The sequence below is a fragment of the Fusarium poae genome, chromosome 4 (genome assembly GCF_019609905.1).
Source record: "Fusarium poae strain DAOMC 252244 chromosome 4, whole genome shotgun sequence".
In the NCBI taxonomy this organism is placed as follows: domain Eukaryota; kingdom Fungi; phylum Ascomycota; class Sordariomycetes; order Hypocreales; family Nectriaceae; genus Fusarium; species Fusarium poae.
Window position 1 is genome coordinate 1658868 of NC_058402.1, and position 25868 is coordinate 1684735.

General features: G+C 48.0%; 9 protein-coding genes across 9 annotated transcripts; 7 read left to right on the top strand and 2 right to left on the bottom strand.

Moving 5' to 3' along the window:
• Positions 1-1912: 1912 nt before the first annotated feature.
• Positions 1913-3178, top strand: FPOAC1_010636 (uncharacterized protein; the record flags this gene model as incomplete). Its single annotated transcript, XM_044855025.1, has 3 exons — positions 1913-2120; positions 2175-2457; positions 2509-3178. 3 exons carry the CDS (start codon positions 1913-1915, stop codon positions 3176-3178), a joined length of 1161 nt encoding a protein of 386 aa, XP_044702338.1.
• Positions 3179-6143: 2965 nt separating this feature from the next.
• Positions 6144-7679, top strand: FPOAC1_010637 (uncharacterized protein; the record flags this gene model as incomplete). Its single annotated transcript, XM_044855026.1, has 1 exon — positions 6144-7679. One exon carries the CDS (start codon positions 6144-6146, stop codon positions 7677-7679), a length of 1536 nt encoding a protein of 511 aa, XP_044702339.1.
• A 941-nt stretch (positions 7680-8620) lies between these two features.
• FPOAC1_010638 (uncharacterized protein) lies at positions 8621-9197 on the top strand (the record flags this gene model as incomplete). The annotated part of the gene is made up of 3 exons (XM_044855027.1): positions 8621-8671; positions 8723-8854; positions 8910-9197. 3 exons carry the CDS (start codon positions 8621-8623, stop codon positions 9195-9197), a joined length of 471 nt encoding a protein of 156 aa, XP_044702340.1.
• Positions 9198-9656: 459 nt separating this feature from the next.
• FPOAC1_010639 (uncharacterized protein) lies at positions 9657-10006 on the top strand (the record flags this gene model as incomplete). The annotated part of the gene is made up of 2 exons (XM_044855028.1): positions 9657-9896; positions 9953-10006. 2 exons carry the CDS (start codon positions 9657-9659, stop codon positions 10004-10006), a joined length of 294 nt encoding a protein of 97 aa, XP_044702341.1.
• A 286-nt stretch (positions 10007-10292) lies between these two features.
• FPOAC1_010640 (uncharacterized protein) lies at positions 10293-12239 on the bottom strand (the record flags this gene model as incomplete). Its single annotated transcript, XM_044855029.1, has 1 exon — positions 10293-12239. The coding sequence occupies one exon, from the start codon at positions 12237-12239 to the stop codon at positions 10293-10295; it is 1947 nt and encodes a 648-aa protein (XP_044702342.1).
• A 3739-nt stretch (positions 12240-15978) lies between these two features.
• Positions 15979-16458, top strand: FPOAC1_010641 (uncharacterized protein; the record flags this gene model as incomplete). The annotated part of the gene is made up of 1 exon (XM_044855030.1): positions 15979-16458. The coding sequence occupies one exon, from the start codon at positions 15979-15981 to the stop codon at positions 16456-16458; it is 480 nt and encodes a 159-aa protein (XP_044702343.1).
• A 1571-nt stretch (positions 16459-18029) lies between these two features.
• Positions 18030-19137, top strand: FPOAC1_010642 (uncharacterized protein; the record flags this gene model as incomplete). Its single annotated transcript, XM_044855031.1, has 3 exons — positions 18030-18309; positions 18386-19044; positions 19111-19137. 3 exons carry the CDS (start codon positions 18030-18032, stop codon positions 19135-19137), a joined length of 966 nt encoding a protein of 321 aa, XP_044702344.1.
• Positions 19138-23260: 4123 nt separating this feature from the next.
• RPS18 (ribosomal 40S subunit protein S18B) lies at positions 23261-23943 on the top strand (the record flags this gene model as incomplete). The annotated part of the gene is made up of 3 exons (XM_044855032.1): positions 23261-23299; positions 23456-23586; positions 23643-23943. 3 exons carry the CDS (start codon positions 23261-23263, stop codon positions 23941-23943), a joined length of 471 nt encoding a protein of 156 aa, XP_044702345.1.
• A 333-nt stretch (positions 23944-24276) lies between these two features.
• On the bottom strand, positions 24277-25203 carry FPOAC1_010644 (uncharacterized protein; the record flags this gene model as incomplete). Its single annotated transcript, XM_044855033.1, has 1 exon — positions 24277-25203. One exon carries the CDS (start codon positions 25201-25203, stop codon positions 24277-24279), a length of 927 nt encoding a protein of 308 aa, XP_044702346.1.
• Between the last annotated feature and the right edge of the window lie 665 nt (positions 25204-25868).

Sequence of the window (25868 nt, forward strand, 5' to 3'; positions counted from 1 at the left end):
AACTATAGTCCGTTCCCCTGAGAGTGTAACCACCCACATGGCCTTTGCTTGGCTTTCGTAGGGGTAAATTGACTGATTGTACCTTTTACTTCTCGATCCTTCAACTTCAACTTCAACTTCAACTTCAACTTCAACTTCAACTTCAACTTCAACTTCAACTTCAACTTCAACTTCAACTTCAACTTCAACTTCAACTTCAACTTCAACTTCTTCTCGGATTTGAAGCGAGCGATGCAATACGAGGTTCTTATCGAAAACGCTTGCCTCTAGGCAAATAAACAGACTCGGCTAATTCGTTAGTGTATCGTCTGTCGGCTACCGCATCTCAGAATTGCGACATCCACCAAGCACTCGATCGCACTGCTGTTGTTAACTGTTGCTTCCGCTTTACTGTCGCATCGCATTGCCTTGCACTGCATCACTGCATTACACCGTACCGCACTCATTCATTCTGCTGATCGCAGCCGGCTTGGCCGTTTAATTCAAAATTACACCGAATTCCCAACGGCGCTCCATTTACGCTACCCACCAGACCGGGATAGCTTCGATACAGTAGGGCCAGAAGCTATTCTATTTTGCGCTGCGCTAGGCCAGGTTATCTTTTGCTGCGGATTCCATCATCCACACCCACTTCGACAAATACGGGCTGTCAGTCCCTACCTAACCTTTTTCTGTCACCACTGCATTGCATCGTTACTTCATCGACGGGTCGTCCAAGCCTCATCTGCTTTATACGTTACCTCGACCATTCCTCGTATACCGTGATTCTGTCGGCACACAATCTCACCCATCACGATACCCGATTGCCACACACTAGACCGCCCACGATCTTCCTACTTTGCGCCACATTTCGAGGACAGTTACAGCCGTGGCTCGTTCAATTGTCGGGTCAATTTTGAAGACATTTCGTTACCGTTAAATAAAACTGTCCCTTGCCAAGGTGGAAAAGTCGGGACTGTGTGGTGCCCTTTGCGTTCTCCAATTCGAGCCTTGCTCATCCGGCCGGCAGCCTTGCGCGAAGCGAACGAACAAGAAAAAAAATAAGATAAAACATTGCCAGAAGGAGCCCTTCGCAATCCCAAACTTCGTGGTTGCGCTCCTCTACAAGCCTCTCCTCCCGCCATCCCCGGTCGACATAAGCGGCGCCATTCTTAGAAGTCGCCGGTTGCGACGTTGCTCAAGCTGGCTTCACCACGCTCAGGATTCGGCTCTTCGAGCTCGTTCAGTGATCGCCCATCCCGCGGCCATCATTCACGACAACGCTCTTCCGTCAGCCACATCGTGATCAACCCAGGCTTGTTGTCGACTGATTCCCAGAGGCAACTAGAACCTCACAACGGCCCATTATCCCCCATTCCAGGTATGTTCTCTATGGCGACATTCCCAGTTGTCTAGTCGATGTCTCACTTCTCATACCTTGAGGCTTCTTGGCGTCTTTCCTGACATGTTTTCGATTGTTGCTTTCCCCACCGTATCTTTATATATCTTTTGTATCCCCCCTCTTGTGTTCAGTTTCTGCATGGCCTCAACCGAGCTGTACTTCACTCAACACACATCCTCTCTCTCTGAGCCTCATATCCTATTCTATTAATTTTCCCCTCTGTAAATATCTTATGCTCAGCTGTCACTGGGCTTTGATGGACAACCGCACATTATAACACAGTTCGCGGGCTAATCACCAAGCTCGCCTCCTCTAGGTACTCCAGGACCTTCCATGCCCCTTTCGAGAAGCCCTTCACCTGTCCCTGGTGGTGGCTGGTCTAGCCCGGGTTTAAGTCTAGATAGCGGGAAATCGACACCTGCGGCTGTGAGCGGAGGACCTGTTGTATGGGAATCAGCCAAAATGCGACCTCATACCTCGAGCACGTTTTCCTCCTTCTCAACTCAAAATAAAGGTTTCTTCAGCAGACACATGCGACGACTTTCGAGCAGTCTCCCGCAATTTCAAGGACAGCGCGACAATTGGAAGGAGAAGGGCGGACGAGGACCACGATGGATTCGAAAAGTGCCGTTTGCCGGCAGGATACGATCTATCTATGGACGAATGGGAAGGAGGCTCAAGATGATTCTGCTCTTTATCCTGGTGGCAACTCTCTGCTACACTATTTTCTACACAACTCGTAAGTTGCGCGTAGTGCTCTGATATGCTCAAATCACGATGCTAATCTTTGTAGCCCTTGCCTACTACTGGCGAAGATCGTTTGGTGGAGGTAACAAGTTTGTCATCATCCTGGGCGCAAATGTTGGAGGAGGTGTGATGGAGTGGAAGGGCGCCCGAGAATGGGCGATTGAGCGAGACAGCGTGCGAAACAAGCGAAAATACGTCAACCGATGGGGCTACGACTTGGAGATTGTCGACATGAGCACCAAGAAGAAGTATGCGCACGAATGGCGAGAGAGCTGGGAGAAGGTTGATTTCGTTCGGTCAACTTTGAGGAAATACCCCAAGGCAGAATGGTAAGTCGTCCCTGAGAAATGCATGAAAGGCAAAACTAACAATGATACAAGGGTATGGTGGTTGGATTTGAACACCCTTGTCATGGAGCCCTCAGTGTCGCTTCAAGACCACATCTTCAACCAGCTCGAGCAAGTAGCTGAGCGTGACATCAACTACTTCAACCCTCGCAACATTTCGCATCCGTTCACCGATTCCTACCTCGATGAGGTCTCGAGGAGCCCTGTCGGAGATGGCAATGCCAACTCGATCAACATGCTCATGACGCAAGATTGTGCCGGCTTTAACTTAGGGTCTTTCTTTATGCGACGCAGCGAATGGACCGATCGACTCCTAGATGTGTGGTGGGACCCAGTCACATACGAGCAGAAGCACATGCAGTGGGAGCACAAGGAACAAGATGCGCTGGACCAGCTGTACCAGACACAGCCATGGGTCCGCAAGCACATCGGCTTCTTGCACCAGCGGAAGATTAACAGTTTCCCACCTGGAGCTTGCAATCCTGATGGCGGTCCCAAGAACCCTCACATCCATTACGATGAGAACCAGCGCGACTTCTTGGTCAACATGGCAGGCTGCGAATGGGGTCGCGACTGCTGGGGTGAGATGTACTACTATCGCGAATTCAGCTACTGGCTTAATCGCAATCCTTGGGAGCGCTTCAAGGAGGATCTCATTGCGGTTATTTGGTTCAAACTCACCGGCCAGAAGGTCAAGTTGTGAAGAGCACTTGAATGAGTTTCTGAGTTGAACAATGCCATGATGCAACGCAACGAACGACGCAAATACTCGGATATAGACGCATCAGCCTTTCGACATGCATGATTATACGGAGATAATGGACACGAAAGCAGTCGACGCTACGCACGTGTCGATGCCCGTCCCGGAGTTCTGTACATGATTTACTTTTTATTCGACTGCATATACCCACTTAGACGAAGCATATTATAAAGATGCTGCGAAAGCCCCGGGAGACGAGAAAGGGGATTCACAGCTGACAATTCGATGGGACGGTTTAGACTTGGGGAAGATAATCTCTCTTTCCGCATTATTACTTTTTCAAGATGAGATGAAAGGATGTTTAGAGATATGAAAGGGATGCGAAGGGGGATGTATGGTTTCATGTGCACGCCAATTAGGGATCTCTAGGCCAGCATCACCTTCCAATGGCCCAAAAGAAATGTTTACTATGAATAAAGACCTGATGTTGAAAGCTTGTTTGATGAAATTGGCTCGACTCTTTAATGATTGTTCGTGTTCTTGCGTGACTGATGAGTAAGGGTGATCCTGGAGGATGAAGCTGATGCAGAGTATGTTTCAAGACCATGTTGCGGGCAAATGTAAGTACTGTAGATAACGCACAGGTGAAAGTTTAAGTAAAGGTAGATCGTGCCATGTAGTTGAAATTCGAGGTCAGTGTTGATCCTTGACCATGTTGATTGAAACAAGAATGGCTTGATCCCAAGATCCCGGCGGGGTTACGGCACGGAACATTATGCCGGGACATCGAAGAACCCTGAGCAGTAGTCTGGACTATCTACCTACTAAGCCAGCCGATCGCGCCGTTGGCTTTCTCTTTCTAGTATTTGCAAAGAGGATAGTTAATATGGACAAGTTTGGTCAAGAAAGGTAGATCATGTCGAGATAGCAAGTCAGAAAAAGGAGAAGTGCGATGGCTTGCCTTCTCTTTCAGGACAAAGAGAAAGGAGGTGGCAGAAAGGTTTTCGGTCCCCTCGAGCAACCAAACCCAAAGCAGGTAGGGACCGCCTTGCGTGGAAAGGTCTAGCTCGGCTTCCATTCCTGAGACTATGTTTCAGAAGAGGTCATTGTCTTTTTTCCTTCTTTTTTTACTTTTAAAGTGTGGCGCTTAGAGGGACAACGCGCGTCGATAACCCGAAGGGCTTTGGAAACACGAGATCTAGGCTGGGAATGTCTTAGTTGAGGAATGCCTTCCCAGCCCGGTTTGGTTATGGACAAGAGAAACTGTCGGTTAGGTCAGGTCAGGTCAGGTCAGGTCAGGTCAGGTCAGGTCAGGTTCATGTTGGGCTGTGTTATTCATGCTTGTTGCTTTGTTGGATGGCTTTGTTCTAAGTTGGACTGGGCATCGCATCAGGATAGTGGAGAGGGGAAGGGTAAGTGGTAAGGATATGTTGGTAGGTATTCATAAATAGATAGAAGAGCGCGCGGCTATAGAAGCGCTGGCTACATAAAAGGTAAAAACCCACAAGTCTAGAACGCTATTGACTCCAGCTTTACCATCTATTGATGCTTTCGGTAGAGAACAATGGCATTCATTTGAAGTATGTACTTTCCAGGACGATAAAGAGTTAAAGTGTTTCGTTCTCGTCTGTTTCAATAACTTCGTCCCGTCCGCCGGAAGCCCTCCACTCCACTCCACCTCTTCAGTGTTCGAGTCGAGTCTTCCCCCAGGTCAGTCTCCACTACAAGATAGCGTGCTCTTTAGTGGATGCAAACCCCTGAGCTGCATGATCGACCAATCATGGCCGACTAAAAGCATGTCTCCCTGCCTGAAGCGGCCAGAGCCAGGTACGCCAAGCCACAGCCGGTCACGCTAAGCTTTTTCTCGTTTGGAGTGATTGGATCAGAAGCCCTAGAACTTGCACATGTCAGTCTCGTCTCGTCTCGTTCTTTGTTACTTGAGTAGTATTTTGTAGGTAGACAGGCTACGCATCAGAGCCTCTAGACAACGCATGGCTTTTGGCATCTCATTGGCTCACTCTGTTATTTGACGAGCACAAGCTACTGTTTCGGATACTTTAGCATACAACCTAGCATCGTCTCCCGATCTTTTCGGGGTAGACGATATCAGCCCCAACCCAAACTCAGCCAAGGCCAAGAGACCAAGGGAAACAAAGACAGAATGACATGCTACAACCTCTTCTCAAAAGAGCTTGGCGTTGAATATTGCATTGCGTTGCCAGTGCCTTGCATTACAAAGGAGGGAGAGAGAGAAACTGCAAGACATACATATCAGAGACATGGGCATATAGATAGCTCCCGCATTCCCTTGAGAGGCCATAGCCCCAGACATCAACCACACTCACTCTTTTTTCTCTCTCCTTCTCCCCTCTTGGTGCCTTTATTTTATTGCCTTTTTGCCTCTTCCGTCTTTCAGTGTCTGGTTACTCTGCTTGGCTGGGCTCAAGGAATAAATCAATCATTCATCCTGTCTCTCTTTCTTTCTCCCACTTGGCTGCATTCGTCGCCTTTTGCCGTTTCAATCCTTTCGGTAGCTGGCTGGCCACTCTCATTAAGGCTCTTTTTTCTCTCTATTGTCTCCTACTGACTAGGAGTTGCAATTATATTCACTTGGCTCCCTCCTTGGCAGTGCCAGAGCTATTGTTTCGTTGCGCGTCAGGCACCTCAATAGCCTCCCCTCTCTCTTCCCCTCCAGCCCTCCGCGTTTGGCTGGGAATTTCTTGGTATTGACAATAGCTTGTGATTCTATTGTTATAAATTGCACTTTTCTTATCAAGGGCAATCACCGTCACTCACTAAATCACACTCATCCTTATCACTCGCACTCGGATAACCGACATTTACAACACATCTTATCACCAAACTTAATCTCTGAACCAAATTTCTCTGCAAATCTGTTCACTCATAAGTACAGCGCCTCACCAAGCCTCCTCTTCTCATCTTTACTTACCTAAAGACATCAGAAGCGATGCATACATCAATCCTCACGCTAGGCCTCGTGGCCTTCCTCCAAGGTGCCACTGCTTCAAACAACAGCTCTCGCTCCGGATACTCCATCACCCACACCTACGACTCTACCAACTTCTTCGAGGCATTCGATTTCTTCAACGAGAAGGATCCTACCAATGGATTTGTCGAGTACATCGATGCCGACAGTGCCAACAGCGAGGGTTTGGCGGGTTTCGTTGACGGGCAGGTCTACATGGGTGTAGACTACAAGACCAAGAACCCTTCCAACGGTCGCAAGTCAGTTCGAGTTACCTCTCACGACTCTTTCACTCACGGTCTCTTCATCGCCGATATTGCCCATATGCCTGGCAGTATCCCTGGTGTTTGGCCTGCATACTGGATGTTCTCTTCTGGAGGTAGGTGGCCCGATGACGGGGAAATAGACATTCTCGAGGGTGTCAGCACTCAGACCGAGAACAAGATCACTCTTCACACTGGACCTGGCTGCACCATTACCAACGACGGCACCGACCAAAGCACCACTCTCGTCAATGACAACTGCAACGCTGGTGGCGCGAACGAGGGTTGCGGTCAGTGCACAGCTGATAACCAGAACTACGGCGATGGCTTCAATGACATTGGCGGCGGAGTCTACGCTACAGAGTGGACTTCTGACCACATCGCTGTCTGGTTCTTCCACCGCGGCCGCATCCCCCAAGATATCCAATCTGGTAACCCTGACCCTTCGTCTTGGGGAAATCCCACCGCAAAGTTCAACGGAGGCCAGGGCTGCAACATTGATGATCACTTTACGAACAACAATATCGTCTTCGACACTACCTTCTGCGGTGACTGGGCTGGCTCTCCTGACGTCTGGAACAAGAACCCAGAGACTGCGTCACTGGGAGAGTGCAACGACTATGTTGCCAACAACCCTTCTGCCTTCAAGAACGCCTACTGGCTTGTGAACAGCATCAAGGTCTACAGCCAAGGCGATTCCAACGGTGGTGGTAACAATGGCGGCAACAATGGCGGCAACGGTGGAAACAGTGGCGAGGGCAACAGTGGTGAAGGCAACAGCGGAAACGGAAACTCGGGCAATGGTAATTCTGGAAACGGTAACACCGGCAATAACAACAGCGGAAACAACAACTCCGGCGACAACAACTCTGGTGACAACAACTCCGGTGACAACAACAGCGGCAATGGCAACTCTGGTAATGGTCAGAGCGGTAATGGCGATGCGTACAACGGCGGAAACAACGGTGATGGTCAGACATACGCTCCTCCTGAGAACCAGCCAAGCCAAGACGGCGGCAATGTCTGGTACGTCCCTACCGGTGATCAACAACAAAACAACCAGAATGGCGATAGTTCCAGCTCTAGTAGCGAGCAAAGCCAAAGCTACGACAATGGACAGTACCACGGTCCAGGAGCGTACAGCAAGAGCCGTGTCCACAGCCATGGTGGCAGCCACAGAGGCACAACAAGCTGGGACGGAAAGGGCTGGCGAGTCAGTTCCAGACGATCCATGCCCAAGCGACACCTCGCATGATCAAGGTCGCTAGAGGAAACCAGTTTGTCTTGTTTGTCATCGCATGAGATACCCACTCAAAACAAAGTAAGAAAAGAGAAAAAAAGTTCGGGCTGAGGTCGAGGTTGAGGGCGGCGTTATTTGGAACACACCGTTTGAACAGATATACTGAATATCTTCTCGGTTGCATTTTCGGTTTTTAGATTTTTTATGTCAACTTCTTTTTACCTTCTCAGTATATATCTATCTATCTTTGGTTGGCCAGTCAATCAATATTGACTGTGGGTGGTTGATTGAAAGGAAAGCATGTAGCAATACGAAGCTTATGATTATATCGAATTCCCTGGTTTACGGCAGTGAATTATTATCATTATTGTTTCCAATAAAAAAAAAGTGACTTGTTTTCGACAGTTGGTCATCTCTAAGGAGGTTAAGGCTGAAAGGACGTTGAGAAGACCCCTGTTCGTTAGTCAGCCTGGTTGAAGAGTGGTGTTGGGGATAGATCGAGCTAAGATGTGGTTCCTGATCTATCCTGGCAATAACTAGGTATGACTCGCAACTCTTTATTATCTACTGAGCATTATGATTCTTCAGATTCAATAAGACATACGCATAAGGATAATGCATTAAGGCTATACTACGTCAATCAAAAGACATATATTGTGTCATGTCTACCCAAATCCAATCGTCATCATTGTCCGTTATGCTAAAACAACATATTCACGAGAGCGGGTCTCATGAGACTAACACCAACGACTGATTATTAAACCGCCCAGCTTCTCGGGCATTTTTGATAATTCCTCCAGATATTCGCATTCAATCAAACATTTTCAACACTGATATTCCTCAACAAATTTTTATTTTTTTAAATTACATATTTAAAGTATCGAATCAGACTCAGTCAAGTCAAATCAACTCGTCCACAATACATACGTTTACCAATCTCACTAGCCACATACACAATGGAGTCTTTCCTCGGCCTCGACCTCACAAGGAACTATTCCTTCTTCACGGTATTTCAATTCGTATATTTTCTCGTTCAATTAAAAGTAATAATTTACTAGGTTCCGGCTGCATTCATCATCGCTGCTCTTCCCCACGCCTACACCATCGTTGCATCCAGGGGAACATACGACAATGCCAACCCTCGCTCACACAAGAACAACATCGAGAAGTGTGAGAACTTTACCAAATCTGTAAATTACCAAGCCTTCAGTCGGGTCTCGTGTTCCATTAATAACAATCCTCCAGGACAAACAATTCCTCTACCGGGCCAAGGCTGCTACAGAAAATGGCTTCGAGACCCTCGGTCTCTACGCAGCCGGCATCGTAGCCGCAAACTTTGCAGGCGTGTCGACACCTACCGTCAACGCCTTGAGCTTTAGCTACGTCACAAGCCGTGTCGTGTACAACGTCGCCTACTTGTGGCTGCAGGCCGATCGCCGCCTGGCGCCAGTGCGTAGTCTGGTGTGGACTGCGAGTATCGGACTCGTTATCACCTTGTGGATCAAAGCTGGAAACAAGATGCTCTCTGTGTAAGTACGAAGCTACTTGAGGATATCCTCGTGTATATAAGAAGAAAGGGACACAAGTTTTTGTTCGGAATTGGGACTTCTGCCGAAGTGTAACACTCCATACATGTTGGGCTTCGGCGATTTTATCCGTCTTGTACCACTTATTGCCTCAGATATAAAAGCCCGAGTTTATCTGCCGACTTCTTACTTGGCGTCTCGCTTAAATGTGTTTGATTTATTCTTCTAGACTTGTAGTGCGAGCCAAAGAGAAGCCGCTGAGGAAGTCATGTGGGAAGTTTATACCATCATCTCGCAACGCAAACAAATAGCTGCCCACAATCTGGGTGCCAAGGAGTTTCTCGAATGTTGTACCTGTTTCACCTTGGTCTTTGTATAAGAACATGCTGTTCTCTCCCCGAGTCTACACAACAGATTTCTTCGATCAACAACAAAACAATATCCACTTTGGAACAAAACATCCACGATGCTACCTATCAAATATTCAGTCATCCTCTTCACTTCGACTACCTTGGCCCTCCCTGGTGGTGACTTTGTCGCCAATGCCCCTGCTGTCACTGCCGCTCCCGCTCTTGAACAAGCACTCGACTGCGATTACAGCTATTGCGACGAGAACCACGTTTCGTGGTGCTTCCACTTCGTACCCTTCACTACTATCAATCCGACACTAGGTCCCATGCCGGGAGAGACAAGGGTCTCTGTCGGGGTTTGCGGTCCTAATACAGCGGTACCAGAGCCGTCGTATTGATTCACCACGGACAGGGTCTTCATGTCGACTTCATTCAGACACTACTGGGAGGATACATCCACGAGTGACTACAACATCCATAGTCTAAATTAAAGAACGTAACGAGCGAACTTGAGATATCTCTGTCTAAGCCAAAGCATAAAACTGTGAATCTAGGTAACCAAATGACAACCCAACATAATACCCGGGCGCCCTAACATCCTTGCCCGAAAAGATCCCACAATAAAAGAACGACCAAATCCAAACTGTACGCTCCTAGGCTCTAGGTAAAGAGCCAAAATGCTACTCCAAGATTCCATGATATTTCTGGCCCTGCGCCTGTCCATGCATTATTCAGTGTGTTCGCGTGTATTCTTAATACATCTCAGCGCCTCCAAAACTCTTGTTTCGTGTCAGGTTAGCCCGACGCTGGGTTGCTCTGGGAAGCTGATCCCTCGTAGACTTGCGTCTGCTCAATGGCCGGCGTTCTGCAGCCTCTTCTACTCCACTCTGACCTTCTTCTGCCTCAATCATAACATCAGCTGGCATAGCAGCATCATCCTTGATCTTGGCCACGAAGAAGGATGCAACCAGAACACAAATACCGCCAAGAGCAAACACGATAGAGATACTGTGATCACCCGGTGTGCCTCGCGGCTTCTGCCAGAGCTTGAAAATGACACTAGAGCCCACTGTAGCGATAATCTGCGGCGCAGCAATGGCCATGTTGTGGATACCGAGAATCACTCCAGCCTGGTCAATTTCTTCCTCCTCTTCGTCACCCCCGATTCCACCATTGTTTGCTCTGGACGCCGCTTGCCTCATCCTCTGAGCACGGATCAGGGCATCTCTCCGGCTGATCTCGGCACTGATGATAGCCCATGGAGCCCACAGTGTCATGGCCCAGGTAATACCGACAAGACCAACCAGCACGGTGGCCGCCTTGACAGTGCGCACAAATAGAGTGGCAAACATGCATCCGGCAAAGAGGAGGAGAGAGAGGAACCATGCGCGCTTGAGAGTGAGGCCAGGGATGGCCAGCTTGTCCAACCACGAAGGCTTCTCATCTTCGTCTTCATCGTAGTAACCAGCAACGGGGGTCTCTCCTGGGACATTTGTGACAGGCTGGCTGTCGTAGGTAGGAGCAATAAAGAAAGGGAGGAAGACATTCGTAAGCAAACTCACGACGGAGTTGATGAGAAGTGCAAAGGTACCAATTCGAGTCGCTTGCTCATATAGTTTGTTGAGCTGCTCCGGGGGCATGTGGGGATTCGCTTCAAGGTAGGGCTCTACATAGATCTCCCCAATATACGAGGATGTGTAGAACAGCAGAGGAAAGAATCCAACCCAGGCGCAGAACTGGACCTCGCATACCCTCTTGATCTGAGGCGGCAGACGCTTGATCGACTTGAAAATGGTGAGGAAAAAAGAGATCACGCCATGCTCCTCTTTCTTGGCAGGCCCGTCAAGTCGAGGATCTCGCTCCTTGATGAGAGCAGTGCTCACAAACACTGTCAAAGCCAGGGCCACACAAGCGATAGCACAAAGTATTTGAAACTGCGTCTTGCCAAGGAACCCGAGGTGACGAGTCAAGTCGACATACCCAGCAACGTATCCGACGATGTTGCCGAATCCAGTAATTCGACTAGCCATAGCATTGGCAGACTCCTGCTGGTGAGCTGGTGCGCAATCGACGATGAAAGCACGGATGGAGGCCTGGACGGTATTAATGGCGAAGTCGAGAACATATACACCAATAACCGCAACCACGATAGTTGTGGTCTTGACACCCTGTGACTCAGGGTCAAAGCCCATAATGTTAGAAGCGCCTGCGACGATTTCTTTCGCCCATGCGAGAAACAGCAGTGAGAGAATCGTTGCGATAGACCCTCCAATCATGAATGGCTTTCTCTTCCCCATGGGCAAACGACAGTTGTCACTCAGCATACCTACGTATGGCTGAACAAGCGTACCCGTGAGTGGGCCAGCAATCCAGACCAAAGCCATAAGAGACTTGCTGAGTCCCAGAGACAAGAGATAGGGGGAACCGTTTGAAAGTTCAACGGACCACGCGATCTGAAGGCCACCAATGCTGATGGTCAACAGAAGCAGGTACCATATGCTTTTGGTGGTTTGCGAATCATCGTGCTCCCCATGAGCAGCAGTATTAGTGTCGGCGTCGTGCCTCAGCAGAGGCGATTGTTCGTCAGTCCCTTGGGCGGCGACGCGGGCATAAGACTGGCTGCCGGGGGTTCTTCGTGGATTAGAGGCGGACGAAGCAGGCGTTCCTTCACCTCCAGAGCGTTCCGAGGGGACGCCCATTGTAACGGTGGCTGTAGCGGAGGAACTGTAGTAGTAGCAAACTTCCTTTGTCGAGTTTATTCAGGGACTTGACGTTTTTAAGAGGCTATGTTTTAACTGCCGTAATGAGAGTCCGGATGCGGGGGGGCGCAATGTGCGAACTCAGGCAGCTGATAGCTGTCCAGGGCAGGGATAGACGAAGACGGTGACTGTCTACGTATCTTAGCGAACGTATTATCACGGCAGATGCTTTGCTTTGAGGGACCCAGATCACGTCAAATACAAGACGGATAAAGGATGAGACGAGACAAGACAAGACAATCCAAAAAGCAAATAACAAGGGAAAACGGGCGGGATCAGTGTTGTGGTCTTTGCTATTTTTTGCGTGTTCCGTGTTAAGATGGATCAACAAATGTCCGCTGATTTTTAGATTTCTATCATGTGGTCAAATCAAAACTCACGCGACCGCACCTGGCGTACTCGTGCAGGCGTGGCAGGTGAAGAGAGGCTGGCGCAGGCTGGTAAGAATGTGAAAAGCGATGCGTCACTGGGTCTCCGCCTCCAATTAATGGTGATGTAAATCATCTTTAATCGAGGCCCCCCGTTCCTGATCCTGAGTCGCTCCGGGGCACGTTTTGCATCATATGATTGGTCACTATGCTCGTTTACTAACGCTGACCACTGAAAGACCTTCAAAAACTCCATCGCTGGTGCATCCTTGGACTGCTTTTTCAGTGGAACTTACCCTGTATGTAGATTTCACTGCATGAAAATCGCCGGTAATTCAACTCGATATGCAACGATTCCTCTGTCAAGGAGCTTTTTACCCGTATCTGAGACAGCATTCAACGGCACGTGGTCGAAACCACTGTCAGTCTCGAGGCGGTCAGTAGAATATTGAAGGAGAATTTAGCCTGATAGGTTAGAGGCATCCTCACCAAACCTGCACGCATCAGTGTATGACGTCTATGAGGAGAGAAAAGGCATTGAAAACTCGCGATGGTTACACGCTAGCCTTCGATATAAGTGGTTCTCTTAGAGCCTCAACCAACGTTATCAGTGTTGGGCCATCTGTTATCATATCTTATCTTTGACATGAATCGGACTTTCCATCGGCAAGAAATACGGTGATATGTTGAACCGAAGTCCTCAACGTCCACATTAAACTGGGTACAAATAGTGCCTGATCCACAAGGCATATCTCTGGAAGCCTTAGCTAACCGAGCCTTGGTTTTTCAAACAAAACCACCATGATGCAACCAGATCTTGCCAGATGGACTGCTCACGATATCTTCCCCCATGTCGTTTACGTACGTCAAGAAGTCATCTTTGCTTTGCCACAACGGAGTTCCTCCGAGGGACGCAGAAGCGAGAAGCGGGCCCAGATGCATTCGGTGAGAAAGCTGGATACTGAGCATGTAGTGAGGCGGGCCCACTGTCACCAGTCAGCGAATAACACACTCTGACACTGTTCGCCTGTCAGCCTGAAGGTGAAAACGGTTGTTATGGGATGCTTTTGACAAGGTTGATACGTTATCGTCCCCACCCGCCAAGGAAAGCACGCCGTTTTCTGTTATCGTCGCCAATTCCGGTGGCCGAAGAACTTGTACGCCGGCGAGATACTGACGAGGGGGGAAAAAAAGCAAAACTTTCTTTCGAGGCAACTATAGCCGCCTCAATCAGTTTTGCTGGCTAACCACCAAGAGAAGGTGCCATGTCGTGCATCTTCGATTCGATAAGCTCAGTCGAACAAGCAATTACTATCCGCTGCTAACGGAGCGCCAAGCCCAGCGCCGAGAAAAAGTGGCGAATGAGGCCAGGCGTCAAGGTGCTGCACCGGGAACCAACGGGAACGGCGATTCGCAGCGGATTGGACCTTGGAGAGAAGGCCGTCCGTAGACACCGGCCCGGCGCCTGCCGACAATGAAGACCTAGTTATCTCCGTAATGGTTGCAGAAACGGAACAAAAATGCAAGACGTTCAACTAGCTTGAAGACCGACCAGAAACTTTAGTTGAGCGGATTAGAGAACGGCAGTTCCATCCCGTCAACGTCTTCAACGGTCTGGTTTTGGGTCGTGCGACTGTCTACCAAAGAAGGATGGGGTTGGCTCACTTCGTTCACAAACACCAACCGAGCAAGGGCCGATTGGTACAGTACGTACGTAATGTCAGAGCACTCGCAACACCAACACCGAACAACCGAGACTGAGCAGTTTGCAAAGGGGATCTCCAGACAGGGATCAGTTACATTACCCTACCCAGCTGGGGACTTACAGACTTGGCATCTTCTGTTAGGTTAGCCGACCTGCAGAAGAAAAAGTATCTCGGTGCCTGGAAGCCATTGAATGTCACTGTCGAAAATTTGTTGAAATAGTGGCCAAATCAAAACCTGAGTAATGCAACTCCTCTTGGCGAAGCCAAACGGACTCAGTTCGGCGTTACCTTCCAGCAATGACGCTCCTCGTCAACAGCCTGACAGTCTCGGCCTGCTCGCGACCCCGTTTGAACCCCAAGGACCCCAAGACCTCTAGTGGGAAAAGAGGGGATAATTATGTGGACTGCTTTGTTTGTGGGGCCCTCCACGGCTCGAAGTTGTCGCCGACCCCGTGTTTTGAGATGCAGGTTGGAGTCTGATGGTGTCGAAAACGGTCAACGTTACACTACGGGTGAGGTATGTTGCCGGGTTTCATTATCCAGGACGCCAGAGCAGAAGTTTGTTTCTGAGGCGTAGCGACGATGCGACAGCTATTAACGGCTGATACACGAGGCGCCTCACGATGCAACTCCTGTATGTCAATGTTTCTGTCAATTTCTATATCCACATCTCTTCACTGCCGGGCACGCTCGGCTCTGATTGAAATGAACAGGGCTCTCATGGATCCAGATGGCCAGTTAGCCTGGGCTGTCGACATGCCATGCACGAAATTCCTGGTGCCTACGTACTACAGCCTTCTCTCTGCCAGGTGGACACCCTGTCAGAACGATCATAGCAATGATCACCGGCTAAATTCACAACAACTTTAGTGTCGTCTGCCACCTCCCTCTTTGAGGCTCATAGTTTGATAATGGTGGTGTGCCTTTTGCATTTGCTGGGTTTTGTTGCTAAAAAAACTGGCATCTCCGATCCTTCCATCCACCCACCACATGTGAGGGCGAGAAGGCTGCAAAGCGACACAAGTACTTTTTGTACCTCTCAACTCCCCGGTCCGACATTGCAGGGTTTCTCCATACAGTTGTTATGGATCTCACTGACCTCATTGAGGGTCAACCCCCGTACAAGCCGCCGAAGCCTCCGCAATTCTCCGCACCCCAGTCTACAATGAGCGAATAGCAACTCGCTGTCCTTCCTGTGCCCCCAAGAACCAGGGGCTAACGGACCCATCGACCATCCAGAAGCCACTCACATTTGCTCATGTATCTCTTGTACACGGGATAAGGGACCTCGAGGCAGTTCCACCTCCACAGCAAGTCCAGTTTCCAAGGCGCCGCCGGAGAACGCATGGATGGAAGCCCCCATGCTGGTCCAAACGACCGAAGACTTTGAGGGGTTTTCCTATCTTGAAGGATTGTCTTTAAATGCCCCGGCTCCTGCACTTATCTGTTTGAGTCTATATAGATAACCGATCGCCCGTTCCTTTCCCATTTGCTCTCATTCTTGATGATCTCGTCAATTCTAAGCTCGCTACCTCGAATCAATTAAACAACAAGCTACAACCCAATTCACCAAGCTTACACTCTCACTCACAAAACACATTCACAATGGCTATTCGAGAGCACTTTCGCCGAGCTATGCGCTCCGACGCTTCCGCGTCAAATATTATCGACGCCAACACATCTGGAAAGATCACAGCTACCATCACCAAGTCCAGCCAGAACAGCGACAAGTCTGATTCTTCATCAAAGTCATCTCTTGTCAACAAGCTGTCCCGTACTTGGACGTGGGGGTCTAAGGACAAGGACGCTACCAAGGAGCGCAAGACCAAGAGCAAGAAGGGAAAAAAGATCACTCACCCTAGCGAGAAGCCCTTGACAGCCCAAAATCTCCAACACCAGGAGATGCTATCGCACTTCAGCTTTACCTTTGGTGCCTCTTCTCCTGAGCAGATTGAAGAGGATGACTTCTTTGGCGTCAGCCCTTGCTGCACACGAGCTCCCAGCGTTGTCAACTTCTCCCTGGAAGGTGACAGCGAAAGCGACGATCAGACTTCATCATCTTCATCCTCTATCAAATCATCCTAGTCAATTTCCTGAATTGGGAAAGCCGATGATGATGGATGGGCGGGCATGCGGGCACGCCGATAGTCGACAGGGGCGAAAGCTGGAAGAGTTCTAGAACGCCAGCTTAACGCCGCCCGCCACCAAAAGTTCAACGACATTCAGATTCAACTACCACACCAAGTTGATTTCTGGTTGACTTTTTTGCATTGAGCGATGCATCTTATTCACCTAATTACATCCTTTGGGTTTGTGTCCTGTCAGCATCATTTCACAAACTGGATGATGCAGATCAGCACCTATTCATACCAGAAACGGTACACCAGCTGCAGATCTGACAACACCACAATTCCGCCTCACCTTGCATGGTTCCCCATAATTCTTCCAAGGGGAACAACACAAAATAGACAACCAAAACAAAAGCAGTGCGCATTGGCTGTCTTTCTATCATCGAGGCTTAGTCCTCGACGACGGTGTCTCGGGCACCATGGAAAAACCGCATGAAGTTATTTGAAACGCCACGATATGTGGTATGATTGGCATATTGGATTTAGCGATTTGGTACATGGAGTTTTTGCATATCATGATGGTCCTGCGATGGGCAGATAGACCAGACACGGGCGTTACAAATTTGATAGACCAATAAAAGTCTACACTTGTTTTACAATCAATTTTGAACTCAGCAAAGTGATATTGTCCCACGTATGTTGCCTGACTTAGATTGAATAGCGAATGAGTAATGAGTAAGCCAGCAAGTATTTGGTGTTTTCTTTCCTATGTCGTTATGCCCATTTACTCTTCTATCGGAGTTTAGATCTGCCTTTCAGATCTGGGATCACATGATGACTGCATATATCGACTTATGACAGAGGTGTTCACTATTCCATAATATAGCACATGATTTGGCAATTAATCAAAGAACTTTTATATTGGAGCGTATGGAAAGGACCATTCTGCATATTACGCCGGTTTCTCGCAGACCATCTCTAAGTTTACGCCATACTAACTATTCGAATTGGTAGCATCAATACGCCTGGAATGAAGAACTAATTCCGTGCATCGTGGAACATGTATTATACAGAGACATAGAGTATATGGGCGATGATTGTAATATCACTATGTGCTCTATCGTTACTATCGCTGCCAGTGTCGGCCGTTTGCACTGCCGAAGCAGTCACCGCTCTCGGTATTAAAGTATACTACCTGGACCGAATTACACATTTTTTTCATCCATGCGGAGGTTGTTCATTTTCTTCATAAATCTCAAATATCCAATGTGCCACAGTTTGTTGCCTGCCATTCACTCGGGACGGTTAGCTAGCTCCTCGCGTCACTTGCGGGAAGGAGCGATTCGACGCTGCCACGGGCGCCTGCTGTAAACTCACAACGAGGCCGTGATTAACCCCGTTTCGTCCCGTCTCTATTAAACGTCGATTTACAGAAGCTTCTTCACTTGAAGTCAGTTCTGCTTGGACCCCGCTCAACCATCCCTCCACCCTTTACCGACACCAGTGTCCTCTCACAATTTATCCCCGCCGTATCAACAAACGTTTTCGTATATATCGCCGACACAAGACTCGCGCGACGTTGCTATCATGTCGAGCAAGTCTTGGTACTCCCTCAAGTCCAAGGCAGTCCACACCCGGTATGGCTTAACCAGAAACATCCAGGTCCTCCTTCAAGGCCTGGAGAGCTTCCACACGGGAATCATCGATGCGAGAGAGCTGGGAAGCATGGTTCGACTGAGCCCTAAACGCCGGGAATCCGTCGCCGCAACGATAGCCAAATGTGCTCGTATGATCAACAAAGACCCCCAAGAATCCAAGACATGCGTCGACATCATAGAGATGTGTACTGAAATCCTCGAGATTGCTGGTAAGTGAGATCAAGATCACTGCCGTCTGGAACAATCCATCGGGAAAGCCAAAACAGCAAATGACTTTTGTAATAGACCGTCCGCCGCCTATCGACAGTTTCCCTTTCATGAAACTGCCTGCCGAGATCCGCGAATACATCGTCGATTTGATGGTCGACACCGTTTACAGAGGGAAAGCCATTAAACCTGGTGCACGAAAAGTGAGCTGCAATTGCCCAAAGATCGAGCGCGACTATGAGGGCTTCCAGTCTCCTCAAATGAAGGCATTGCCATCTATACTCGGTCCAGCACTCAACCAAGAATTTTTCCGCATCTTCTTTCGTAAGAAGACTGTCCGTTTCCGCTGCTGCTGCGAGCTGCTTCACCACCTCAACAACAACCCACTGCTTGTACATAATGTCCGCGACATCAAAGTTCACTGGTGTGGACCAACGTCAGCAACGACTTTCAAGAAACTGGCCGAATGCGACAGGCTCGAGTCCCTCACAATCAGCATTTCCAAATCCACCCTTGCGTACCTCAGTCCACGAACCGATTTGATGAAGACGTTCTTCCCCCTCACCTACCGCCATGTCAGAATAACGGACATCCTTGGACTGGATGAGCTTTTGACCGTACGAGGCCTGAAAGAGGTGGCGGTTGTCCACGTTCAGTCCAAGAGCACGAACCTAACCGTGGAAACGGACAGAGCCAATCTTTCAGAGCTACTAGCTCATCAACTCAAAAAAGACAAGGTGTGTTTGCCAAAAAAACAAAAACGAAAAAAAGGAGATTGTTCCAGTGACGCTGACAACCAGAAGGGTTACGATCCTCTCGAGGAATTCTAGCTTACTATAACATCGGTTGTTAGAAGGATAACAGCGATTGTTATTTTAATAAGCAAGCGAGGCATGATGGATGGTTTCCAATTTTGATCGGAGTTTGGAGCATACGGGATAAGAACACTAGGGGTCCTCACGGACGGCATTTGCCAGCTGGGGTAACGATGAAGCATAGATATTATTGCACAAAACAGATCAGGATGATGTAGAGATAGATGTAACAACTGATAAATTACGGAAGACTCCATTTGGTGAAAACACAAAAGATTCCGTACTCAAAAAGCGTTGCTGAATTGGTCTTGTCTTGTACCTAAACCGAAGTAAAGGCATCCGGCTCAAGATCAGCCGTTGAACTGGACTGACCGAGCAATGGAAAAAGACGATTGAGTTTGGTGCCATCGCAAACGACACATGTGTAGAAACTTACCTTGGAGGTACTCGATAGCTTAAACGCCTTGTATTGAACTCAATTCAGAGTCAAAAAGTTCCTCAATATGCCCGATCGCAGGGCGTTGGAGCTTGATTGCTTCACAAACATTTCGGAACCAAGTTTGACAGAGCAGATGGAAAATTTGTAAGATGCAACAAGCGATGAGCACGTGATACATGTACCCATTGTAGCTAGCGCTCATTGCCCAAGCACCAATGAGCACCGAGATGAGATGATCCCCAGACAACCTAACTCAGCGCCTGTAGTGTTGGCCCAAGCGGGCATGTGTGGTATTATAACACCAAGCACCGAATCGTGAACTTGAGTCTGGGATAAGCCGCCGGCTCGTTTATATTCGCGTTGGTGTTCCCATCTCATGGACGAAGGTACTAATGATGAGCACTGCGGTGGCTAGGTACCTTGTCTCTGTTAACCCTGCATGTGGAAAGTATCCATCGTTGGTCTTGCTGCTGGGCTTGCGGAGTGGGACATCAATACACCCAGGCTGGGCAAACAACCTCGCATCCGGAGTCCTTTGTCGGCCTGTGAGTCTCTTCTTTAATGCTTCTTCTCCTTCTCCTTTTTAATAAGTATTATTTTTCTGAATGGAATATGGTATGAGGATATGTGTTATCAGAGACAGACCACCAGTCTACGATTTGCATTAGCTTACGGTCGTCTCTAGGGCCTGTTCTTCGTATTGTAATGTTTGAATCACTCTTGTAGATTATGCTTATCGTAGAATAGAACTCTTCATGAGACTGTACTATGGTAGCCTGTGTACGACGCCTTTTGAAGCTCTTCCTGTTGTGGGGGACTTGGACGGTAAATGTCTGTACTAGGACGCTCATGCCCCTAGCGATTATATATCCTCGTTAAGGAAGGGCATAGCCGCCTGCCTGAGCAGCAAGCTACGGAACAGCGGGATCCTGATTTTAGTTACTCATGTCAGGATCAGGCGCGAAATATAGTTGTTACTGTGGCCGATTATACGTAACACTCCATTCCCGTATGGTCGGGCTTGGTAGCTGGCCCTCCAGCTGGGCGATCACTTACATAGTAGGCATCGTGTGTGGTGTGTGTTGGTTTCAGGTCGACCATGATGTGTTAGACAATTAATAAGGCAGAATAAATAAAAGCAGAGACGCAGGGATATTGCGCCGTGTGCCTGTCCCTTCTGTAGCTAGAGGATAATGAGACCCACGGTCTATGATCTGAATTCTCTTCATGGTGTTGATGTACCCATAGTTCCTGATTAAGACGCTCCTCATATAAGTGACATTTATATACAGATGGTTGGCGATCGATCTATGATTCCGGTGCGGGTACACTGTGAACAACAAGAGTGGCAAGGGGCTTCTGGTAAGTTCAAACAAAAATAGTTACAATATGTGCCATCAGTCTAATGAGAAATAGTCCCGCCGTAAGGCCATTCGACGGGCCACGACGGCGTGGGGAGTGCCGAGACCATCCAGTAAGACAGAACACGAGTATTTACAATATAACATCAGTATAACGAAACATAGTCTCGGAGACAGGCCACCTGGGCCGTCCCTCGATGCCTAGGTCCTGGCGACGACACCAAGACCAGTCCTACAGTATCAATAACCCTGACAATGGGGAAAACGCCACTCCTGGAGGCCGCGGTACAGATTCTACAAATAGCGATAAATACCAAGGTCATGCCCCCTGGCAGGGAAAATTGAGGACAATGAAGTCGTTCGGTTGAGATGAATGCGTAAGCCCCTGTTAAGCACCGCAGGGCACAAGTAGACATAGTATGCACTTAGAAAGTTGAAAGGAGTGATTGACATATTTCAACAAAACAGAAATCTAAACCGTTATCATGAGTAAAGTCAATTGCCGTATCCGTTGCAATGAGTAGGCGTAGACATTGTCAGTTTTCACGCACTCACCTTCTCTACCAATAGCCTTACTTACGCTCCGCTATACTTGATATTCAACTAAACATATTTGAAACATTCAAAATTAACTGATTGTACGAATTGTTGCGCGATCAGGTAGTGTGACTATTGCATGGTCTGCTTGTGTCATTCGACTGTGGCTCTATCTATTAATATTAATGACAGACAGAAGCAGATGATCCTGGTCTAGAGACTCAAGCAGACTCAAGTCTAATATTTCTCCTGCTTCTTTGAATTCCGATGCTGGATTTCAAACTAGATAGAAATAGAGGAGTGACAGCCTTCTTTATAGGTATTTATGCAACCACATCAGGACCACAACATGGACACTCACCAACGAAAATATATTCATATGTATACTAGCCGTAAGGTACACAACTGCAAGTTCTCCAATAGAAGCCCTCTCATATGACCCCGGCCAAATGCTTTAGATGGCACTCTCTGGTCGCCGCATGTCTCAGGATCAAGCTGGATTACGACGATGAAGCATGTGCAATGCAAGCCACTTGTGAGCGTCAAAAGTCATAATAGCAACCATCAATACTAGGAGTGACTGTATGGCTAAGCGTCATACTATCAGTCTACAGTAGTAGAGCCTAGTTACTCACCACGTCGTTTGTAAGAAATCTTGGATCTCAAGGTTATAAATAACATGGTATACGTTTCCTCACGCCACAGACCAGTGGTCTCAGCCAATTATAGCTTCACAAGCCACTGCTTCCTCTATAAAAGGTAGAATCCCATTGTATTCTCGACCGGCTCATCCCCATCTTATCATACTCTCATCAATCTTGAAAGTGGGTGAGTTTTGTTATTGTTGTTGTTTTCTTTGCCTTTAATATAGGAAGCGGGCATCATCAGTGGTTGTAATCAGCTCCAGTTTGTCTACCTCGAGGTCTGTGTGCCTAGGTATTCGCAGGCACTGCAATTTTCTGTCTTTGTTAATATGTTTTCTGTCTTTTTCATATGAGTAGGGGGTTCTTTTTGTCTCTTTATACAACTTTGTCTGGGTTGTTGCCTTCTTTCTCGCCAATTCGGTTTCTTGCCTCTCGTCTATCCATTAGGAATTAACAAAATTTCAACGTTTTAATGTTCTAGACTTGTATAACTTTCTAAATAATGTGGATCCATCGGATGTTTCAACGACAATGAACTTTTTACCAACAAGAATGGAGCTGGTACATGCGACAAGAAATAATAACAGAGTTACCTCCTAAGAAACATTCTGACAAGCTAATGGCGGTTCTCGCCCCATCAAGATATCACAAGTTTGGCAAACTCCCTTCTACTATTCAACTCGAGAATACAGTAAATTCCACATAGGACAAATCACAACTAAACAGTTACTTCTAAAAAATTGAAGTTCTTTTGGGTAGACAATATCTGAAGTAGAACAAGGGAAGCTAGTTATTGTTTTTCTGAGGTTTAATGCAATACGCTCATTAAAAAATGCGGCGAGCACGGGGAAGCTATTGAAGGATACCACGAAATGAACAAACTAGGTTAATAGTTTGATGTGCAGCCTTATCAAGATGATCAATAACTGTCTCATTGAAAGCTGTAGGGCTCGTATGGAGACATATTGGTGTTATGTTTCTCAACCAGGTACGTACCCGGTATCCCCACTTTCGGCGAAACTACATCTTTTTTCCGATTTCCGCTTGCCCTAAGTATCACCTGCAATTCACACAGACTTTCTCGCTTTTTATCTAACTACTCCGATCATTGAACACACGATCGACCCTGAGCAACTGGACCGCCAAAGTTGCCCATCATGTCGCTCGTCTCGGGAGAGAAGTCGAACTTCCAGTTCGTAAGTCATCCCCTATAGCATCGCAATCTCGAAAACGAATTCAACATCGTCAACGCCGCTCGAAGAACCGCTCTCGCGCCACCCGACCGGCGTCTGGCGCACCGAAATCGATTGACGGGAAAATCATCAGAAATAACATGTGCTAACCACGACCAGATTCTCCGTCTTCTCAACACCAATGTTGACGGAAAGCAGAAGGTTATGTACGCCTTGACCAAGATCAAGGGTGTCGGTCGCCGATACTCTAACTTGGTCTGCAAGAAGGCCGATGTCGATCTGAACAAGCGGTACGATCTCCTGCGCACAAACCACGATATTCTCAAAAATACTAATAACCTTATAGCGCTGGTGAGCTCACCTCCGAAGAGCTCGAGCGAATCGTCACCATCCTCCAGAACCCCACCCAGTACAAGATCCCTACATGGTTCATCAACCGACAGCGCGATATCGTCGATGGCAAGGACTCCCACATCCTTGCTAACGGTGTCGACTCCAAGCTCCGTGAGGATCTCGAGCGCCTCAAGAAGATCCGCGCTCACCGTGGTCTTCGACACTACTGGGGTCTCCGTGTCCGTGGTCAGCACACCAAGACCACCGGTCGCCGTGGCAGGACCGTCGGTGTCTCCAAGAAGAAGGGTGGTTAAACTATTTATCGGTGTTGGTTATGGGTGGACAGGCGTGACGGCTGGTTTCTCCATCTTTCTGGGCATTCTGAGGGATTTGCTTTCCAGCATATGCAGCTATGGCTGTACTCTAGATCAGAGTCACGAATCAAAAGCATTCAAGTAAAATCTTTATCATGGGAAAGGGGAGATGTGTTATGGCAAAGCCATGTGAAGCTTATGGTCAAACGAAGTCCACGAAAAAGGTCAAGAAATGAATGGCGTTTCGCCTCAGCGATGGAAAAGATACCAAATGATTCTAGGGAAGGGTATCATGATTTCTTTTTAAGCTACTCGGGTGTTTCTTTTGTGTGATTAGTCCTCGTGTGTCACAGCCATATCCAAAACTTCCACTCGTCCTTGCCCCTTGGTCTCATTGCCAATAAAGTCAGACAAGGGCTTAAAAGCTCCAGGCTCAACGAAGCCTACCACTTCCCATTCCGATCCAACGACATCCTGGCTCTCAACCTGCTCAACGTAACTAAGAATCTTGTCCTTGACAGTACCAATGGCCTTTTGCTCGCCCTCTTCTTCCTTGTTCGCGCCCTTTGGTGCTTTAATGGCTTGCTTGAGAACATTGGTGGTACAAGCGATACGTAGTCTCATGCGCGCCCTCGCGACGGGGATGGGTTGATGGGCGATGAGAGCCTTTATGGCTTCAAGTGCTTGACTCTTTGCGCTCTTGGTCGTATTGACACCAGTCCAGTTGTGTTGGGATCGGGGCTTGGCCTCTCCGGCCTCTCCAGTCGCAGGAGTTCCTGTGGCGCTTCCTGCGGCACTCTTGTCGGGTGTAGCGTTGTGAGCCTGGGAGCTGAGCATGTCAAGAGCCTTCTCGATCATGCCAGACGTATAAACGCGCTTGGTCCTTGGGTCAACCAGTTTACTGGCGACTATACTGACGACTTCGTTATGCACACGCTCTGTCTGCGCAGCGCGTTCTTTCTCGCCAACTTGCATCTCGCCCTTCTTCAGAATCTCGAGGATGATGTCGTCCGTAGACTTGCCCTTGCCGAAAGACTTGTCGAGGTCCTCACGAGGCGCTGTCTGGCCCTTTGAGACATTAAGGAAGACGTTTGGGATCTGGAGAACATTGTCGAGATCGGACTCGATGCCGGATCGCCATTCAAGGACCTTGTTCTTGTAGCAGGCGAGCTCGAAGCGCTTCTTTCCCTTCTTGAGTCGCACAAGGGAGACGTTTGTGAGCTTGATCTGATTGGAGGGTTGCTGAATCTGTCGAGACATGGTGGGCGGTATATGGAATATATCGAGTAAAGGGATGTTTCGAAATGGACGCTGCGTAAAGTTGCTGAGAAGGGAAGAAGAGATGGATGCGGCAGATAAAGTATTAAAGTGCCTGCTTGATTCACCAGAACTTTTTTCCTGACCCCGCCATAAGCCAGGATTGGATTTCTTACTGCGTAATAGGTGCCCCGCAATGGGAACCTTCGTCATAAACACTCATATGGACGCTTTGAGTCACTTCAGTTGCACGCTCATACCCAATAGTAAACATCAGATTATGGTCTACCTATTCGAAATGGTTATATGCCGGTGACTCTTTTTAGAGATTTTCTTATCGTAGGCTGCATTTTAATCCTGGCATTAATTAGCACATGTAATACGATTGATCTGACTGATGTGATTGAACCTTGCTTGACACATCGTATGAGTCTATGCAGTACACCTTTGGAGAAAAGTCTTACCTGATATTCATCGGTGGTGAATATCATGTACTTTCAATCTTTTCAAATCTTCCATCAATTATTTATTAAGGAGATGAACTATCCATCCTTATGTAAGAAAAAATAGTATAGATCTTAACAAGATTACCCCAGAAGTGTAACAGTTTTCAAGAGTATATACATGGCTGAGCAACAAGCTGTCTTTAGTATTGTATCTCTCGATGC